This window comes from Eptatretus burgeri, chromosome 7 (assembly GCF_056783735.1).
Source record: "Eptatretus burgeri isolate ZD-2024b chromosome 7, Ebu_testis_v1, whole genome shotgun sequence".
Lineage (NCBI taxonomy): Eukaryota > Metazoa > Chordata > Myxini > Myxiniformes > Myxinidae > Eptatretus > Eptatretus burgeri.
The window spans coordinates 4,280,793-4,287,578 of NC_140967.1; the positions used below are offsets into that span (position 1 = coordinate 4,280,793).

General features: G+C 53.7%; 1 protein-coding gene across 8 annotated transcripts in view; it reads right to left on the reverse strand.

Moving 5' to 3' along the window:
- Positions 1-4,881, reverse strand: part of LOC147022576 (uncharacterized) — a 157,321-nt gene extending 152,440 nt beyond the window's left edge. For 3 of the 8 annotated variants that reach the window (XM_085887290.1, XM_085887295.1, XM_085887296.1), the window contains exon 1: positions 4,170-4,877. In XM_085887290.1, the coding sequence (XP_085743416.1) occupies positions 4,170-4,289 (120 nt within the window). In that variant the 5' untranslated portion in view covers positions 4,290-4,877. Of the gene's footprint in view, positions 1-4,169 lie in introns of all 8 variants that reach the window. The other 5 variants (XM_085887292.1, XM_085887293.1, XM_085887291.1 and 2 more) reach the window with 5 other exon arrangements.
- Between the last annotated feature and the right edge of the window lie 1,905 nt (positions 4,882-6,786).

Here is a 6,786-nt window from a genome sequence, read left to right on the forward strand (position 1 = left end):
TTTTTCCTCATTTAAGCGACCTTGGGAAACGGAAGAGTGATAATTGAATGCTATGCAGAAGATAATCAACAACAACAACAGGAAGAGAAATAAACCCACATTTTAAAACCAGGATTACACCAAGGGCTTGGAAAAAAAAATCAAATCCAAAAAACAAATCAAATCCAACTAGCATCCGTTGAAGACAAAGTCTTCGATATCTCCCGCCATAGTAAATGAGGATTAACAAACTTATATTCCCTAAGCGTGTGCAATATGTATGTGAAGTTTCCCCTTGATCTGACCAGCCGTTCTGGAGATGTTTGGGGGTTTTAGGGTAAATTCAATATGGACGCCAAACCATGTGACCTATCAATTAGAAATTAACAAACTTCTTAAAGGATGTCTCGGGGAAAGTGTATGTGAAATTTTGCCTCAATCTGTCCAGCCGTTCTGGAGAATAATATATTTTTTAATTTACTAATTTTCAATCCACGATGGCTGACGAACCATGTGACGTATGACATCATAAATTTACATTCTGCCTCCAATCCTCCAGTGGAATACGTGTGCGAAGTTTCGTATTAATCGGATGAGGTGTGTTTTTCGATCCAAGCTGGCCACCAAACCATGCGACGTCATAATTTTTACTATGTATGCAGACATGATGGAAGATTATAGTTGCAAATTTTCGCTTCGTTAGGTTATGTGATTCCAGAGAAAACATTATTTAATATTTTTCTTGAATCCAACCTGGCTGCCAAACCATGTAACCTATCAAGTAGAAAATATCAAAAGACACCAGTTCACCACTTGCTTGATATGTGTACCAAATTTCATAAACATATCTTGAGGGGATTTTTTTAGTTAAGCTCCGGAAATAAAATGTGACGGACGGGCGGACGGACGGAACCCATTTCTATATCCCCCACCAACTTCGTTGGTTGGCGGGGGATAAAAAACAAATCCCGAATCCCAGCACGACAAACACATCTTCACCTTCGATCTCACCCAATTTTATCCTTCATGACATCGATTCTGAGAGCAATAGGACTGTGTCCGGACGCCATAGACGGAGGGAGAGGATGGGTGACGACAGCAAACGGTGAGGAGGGGGAGATGAGTGCAAACGGTGAGGGGAGGGGGAGACGACTGCAAACGGTGAGGGGGAGACGACTGCAAACGGTGAGGGGGGTGACGACTGCAAACGGTGAGGGGGGGTGACGACTGCAAACGGTGAGGGGGGGTGACGACTGCAAACGGTGAGGGGGGTGACGACTGCAAACGGTGAGGGGGTGACGACTGCAAACGGTGAGGGGGTGACGACTGCAAACGGTGAGGGGGGTGACGACTGCAAACGGTGAGGGGGGTGACGACTGCAAACGGTGAGGGGGGTGACGACTGCAAACGGTGAGGGGGGGTGACGACTGCAAACGGTGAGGGGGTGACGACTGCAAACGGTGAGGGGGGGGTGACGACTGCAAACGGTGAGGGGGGTGACGACTGCAAACGGTGAGGGGGGGTGACGACTGCAAACGGTGAGGGGGGTGACGACTGCAAACGGTGAGGGGGGGTGACGACTGCAAACGGTGAGGGGGGTGACGACTGCAAACGGTGAGGGGGGTGACGACTGCAAACGGTGAGGGGGGTGACGACTGCAAACGGTGAGGGGGGGTGACGACTGCAAACGGTGAGGGGGTGACGACTGCAAACGGTGAGGGGGTGACGACTGCAAACGGTGAGGGGGGTGACGACTGCAAACGGTGAGGGGGGGTGACGACTGCAAACGGTGAGGGGGGTGACGACTGCAAACGGTGAGGGGGGTGACGACTGCAAACGGTGAGGGGGGGTGACGACTGCAAACGGTGAGGGGGGTGACGACTGCAAACGGTGAGGGGGGTGACGACTGCAAACGGTGAGGGGGGTGACGACTGCAAACGGTGAGGGGGTGACGACTGCAAACGGTGAGGGGGGGTGACGACTGCAAACGGTGAGGGGGGTGACGACTGCAAACGGTGAGGGGGGGTGACGACTGCAAACGGTGAGGGGGGTGACGACTGCAAACGGTGAGGGGGGTGACGACTGCAAACGGTGAGGGGGGTGACGACTGCAAACGGTGAGGGGGTGACGACTGCAAACGGTGAGAGGGGTTGACGACTGCAAACGGTGAGGGGGGGGGTGACGACTGCAAACGGTGAGGGGGGGGGGTGACGACTGCAAACGGTGAGGGGGGGTGACGACTGGAAACGGTGAGGGGGGTGACGACTGGAAACGGTGAGGGGGGTGACGACTGGAAACGGTGAGGGGGTGACGACTGGAAACGGTGAGGGGGTGACGACTGGAAACGGTGAGGGGGGTGACGACTGGAAACGGTGAGGGGGTGACGACTGGAAACGGTGAGGGGGTGACGACTGGAAACGGTGAGGGGGTGACGACTGGAAACGGTGAGGGGGGTGACGACTGGAAACGGTGAGGGGGGTGACGACTGGAAACGGTGAGGGGGGGTGACGACTGGAAACGGTGAGGGGGGGTGACGACTGGAAACGGTGAGGGGGGTGACGACTGGAAACGGTGAGGGGGGTGACGACTGGAAACGGTGAGGGGGGTGACGACTGGAAACGGTGAGGGGGGTGACGACTGGAAACGGTGAGGGGGGTGACGACTGGAAACGTTGAGGGGGGTGACGACTGGAAACGGTGAGGGGGTGACGACTGGAAACGGTGAGGGGGTGACGACTGGAAACGGTGAGGGGGGTGACGACTGGAAACGGTGAGGGGGGTGACGACTGGAAACGGTGAGGGGGGTGACGACTGGAAACGGTGAGGGGGGTGGACGACTGGAAACGGTGAGGGGGGTGACGACTGGAAACGGTGAGGGGGGGGGTGACGACTGGAAACGGTGAGGGGGGTGACGACTGGAAACGGTGAGGGGGGGGTGACGACTGGAAACGGTGAGGGGGGGGTGACGACTGGAAACGGTGAGGGGGGGTGACGACTGGAAACGGTGAGGGGGGGTGACGACTGGAAACGGTGAGGGGGGGTGACGACTGGAAACGGTGAGGGGGGTGACGACTGGAAACGGTGAGGGGTGACGACTGGAAACGGTGAGGGGGGGGTGACGACTGGAAACGGTGAGGGGGGTGACGACTGGAAACGGTGAGGGGGTGACGACTGGAAACGGTGAGGGGGGGTGACGACTGGAAACGGTGAGGGGGGGTGACGACTGGAAAAGGTGAGGGGGGGTGACGACTGGAAACGGTGAGGGGGGGTGACGACTGGAAACGGTGAGGGGGTGACGACTGGAACGGTGAGGGGGGTGACGACTGGAAACGGTGAGGGGGGGTGACGACTGGAAACGGTGAGGGGGGTGACTGGAAACGGTGAGAGGGGGTGACGACTGGAAACGGTGAGAGGGGGGGTGACGACTGGAAACGGTGAGGGGGGTGACGACTGGAAACGGTGGGGGGTGACGACTGGAAACGGTGGGGGTGACGACTGGAAACGGTGGGGGGTGACGACTGGAAACGGTGGGGGGTGACGACTGGAAACGGTGGGGGGTGACGACTGGAAACGGTGGGGGGTGACGACTGGAAACGGTGGGGGGTGACGACTGGAAACGGTGGGGGGTGACGACTGGAAACGGTGGGGGGTGACGACTGGAAACGGTGGGGGGTGACGACTGGAAACGGTGGGGGGTGACGACTGGAAACGGTGGGGGGGTGACGACTGGAAACGGTGGGGGGTGACGACTGGAAACGGTGAGGGGGGGTGACGACTGGAAACGGTGAGGGGGGGTGACGACTGGAAACGGTGAGGGGGGGTGACGACTGGAAACGGTGAGGGGGTGAGGAGGGGTGAGGAGGGGAGACGAGGTGAGGTGAGGAGGGGTGAGGAGGAGTAAATTATTTTAGGTCATCATTCTGTATTATTGAGGTAAAAACACCTCCACAGATCTCGCCTTCACTGCCAGGTGTTACCAAGGTCCCTTGTGTTTCCTCAAACACCTTATTCCGGTAACCTAGTCACCTGGTAACCTTCAACACACGGTATTTACACTCAGATGGTGACGTCACACCCAAAACATCAAACTCCTCAGGGACGGAAAATCTCCACCGAGAGCCCTTTCCGACGGATGAAGACGGAACATCCATGACACCCGTTTCGCCGACGCATCACTTGATCCGTTCTTACCTTGAACGATTGTTGTTGTTGTTGTTGTTGTTGTTGTTGTTGTTGTTGTTGTTGTTGTTGTTGTTGTTGGCCTTCCTCGATGGTGTGCGCTTTTAACTTCTGCGTGAGTACCGCGATCATGGTGGGGCCGCGCACAGGGCCCAGCAGCCGTGCCGTGCGGACACAGCGAGCGGGAGCCGCGAGCCGAGCCGGAGCTTTGCGCGGCCACGGTGACCGTCGACCGTCGCATGCACAGTGCGCGGGGCCAACGATCTAGAGGAAACTTTGGGGACACGGAATCTCCGGCTACGTCGTCATCCCCATGTGGGCCGCACAAGGCCCTGAGGTAAAAACCAAGAGCGAAACAACCACAGGTTTCTATTAGACAACAGAAGTGCCCGACGTGGCCGAGTCTTCGCTTTCAATTCCGAGACACTTCCTATCGCCGATTCCAAATGCTCCTTCCGCGCAACTGCTCGGTTCCTGCAGATGTCTCCGAACACGAAGCTGTCATTGGTTGGCTTGGCCGTGACGTCATTAAGAGGCGGGGCATGAATGAAGTCACGCCCAGCGGTGGGCGTGTCCTCATGTTGAAATGAGAGCAGAGCAACAGCGGCGGCTTTCGGATTGTCACTGCGAGACTGCGATCATCGAACGTGTCCCAGTTTACTGAAGTCGTCACCTGAACAGGACAACAGTCGCTCAAGGCAAAACAAATACATTACCGAGACGGGTTCGGATCACGTTTAACTCGCTTCCACTTGGCTGAGCGTGCGCATTCCATCTTATTATTACGATTTTGCTGAATTCAAACAAACACAAATAAAAGCATTTGCCAAGTTTCTCAAAGTGTATTTTGACATTCCGACAGCACATGATACAAAGGGACATCTGTTTATTGTGTACCCGCAACGGTCAGGTGTGGTCAGGTATGAGAGCATGCGCCGCAGCAGCGCGTCGGTGCGTCCACTTTCCACCGGTACTCCAGGATCCTCCGTCTGGCCATCCTCCAGGCAGATGCCTGGTCCATCCCCATCTCCTCGAGATGCCGATCAACCTGCTGCAACCACGAGGCACGTGGTCGGCCCATTGGCCTCCTCCACTCACGAGACTCCCTCGCTGAGAGAATAGGTTCCCCTCCTATCATCAAAGATTGGGGGTCCCGAAGGCTTTGCCCCAATCCCGTCATCAGGAGGTACTCCCACTGAGTGGGTTTTCAGATATTTTTTGCGTTTTTGTGTTTTGCGGAATGAAGGGTTTTCCAGTGGCCGGAGTGCGAATCCTGCCACCAACCTCCGAATAAAAAAGTAACCCAACTGCAGGAGGACGTCTGTAGACACAGTTGGGCACTAGATATGGATGGCCATTGGCTCACAAGGAGCTCCTCCGCCCTTTGACAGGTTTTGTTTTTAATCCTGCTGGGTGTCCATATCTAAACACCCTCCTCACCAAAAAACCTGGTGGGGGAGACGGTTTAGTCGCCGACAACCCGACCATGGAACAGGTTAGTACAGGTTTACATGGTACCTGTAGCAAGTCACAGATCTAATCTGGCCTGACCTGACTGAATCACATCACAACGGTGATGAGGGCTGAATTGGAAAATAAATAATAAAAATGGGGATGAGAGAGAAGAGGAGGTGAATGTTGGATGTCTGAACTATACTCTGGTACTGAGAATGCTGTGAGCTGTTGAGATATCATCTCCGACTTATTTCCAGTTGTTACTGGAGTTCATCAGGGGTGTGTACTGCCCCCCACACTTTTCAGTACTTGTGTGGACTGGATTCTGGGGAGGATGTCAGAGAGATCAAGCTGCGGTGCATCGTTTGGGAATGGCAAGACCTCTGACCTTGATCTCACAGATGATGCAGTCATCTTTGCGGAGACTCTTGATGTCCTTTGGGGGGCCTGGAAGTACTGAATGAGGAGTTGGAGCTGCTGGGATTGTGGGTTTCCTGGGTCGAAACTAAGATCCAGGCTTTCAATGACATATTGGATGCTACTATCTTGTCTGTACCTGTTTGTGGTGAGGATGTTGTGGTCACGGAGAGATTCACTTTCCTTGGCAGTGATGTTCATGTGTCTGCGATTTGGATTTCTGGGGATTTGAATATAATTAGTAATAGTGAAATTACGGATCTGATGAAAATGGGATCTAAATAGAGGGAACCAGTAACTCAATCTTGGAGCTGCATTGGATCTTCAATTATAGATTCTGTCTCTAATTTTGTTAACAAAATGTGCACCAAGTTTAAGTTATCTGTAAACAGTTTTAATGAATGGTTTAACAGAGTTGTGGAAGTCCTGGATAATAGGATTAAGTTTTTTAGTAGTCGGGGCTTGTTTTCACTGGGTCGGTCTAAACCAGTGTTAAACAAGCCGAGTGTTCGTAAAGATATTCGGGATCTCCATGATAGCTACATAATAGCTCCAGCGAATAAGGCTGTTAATAATTTTGTTGCGATTTGTAAAAAGTTTTCTGTAGAAGTTTTATTAAGAGAGTTAGGCATTGATGCAGTTACTTTCACTCGTATAGAAAATAGCACGTACGTTCCTTGTCATAAATCACTCCAAGATATTGTTGCAGGCCGGGGGTCTGGTGAGAAGACCACCAGGAGGGGAAGCTATCCCGGGT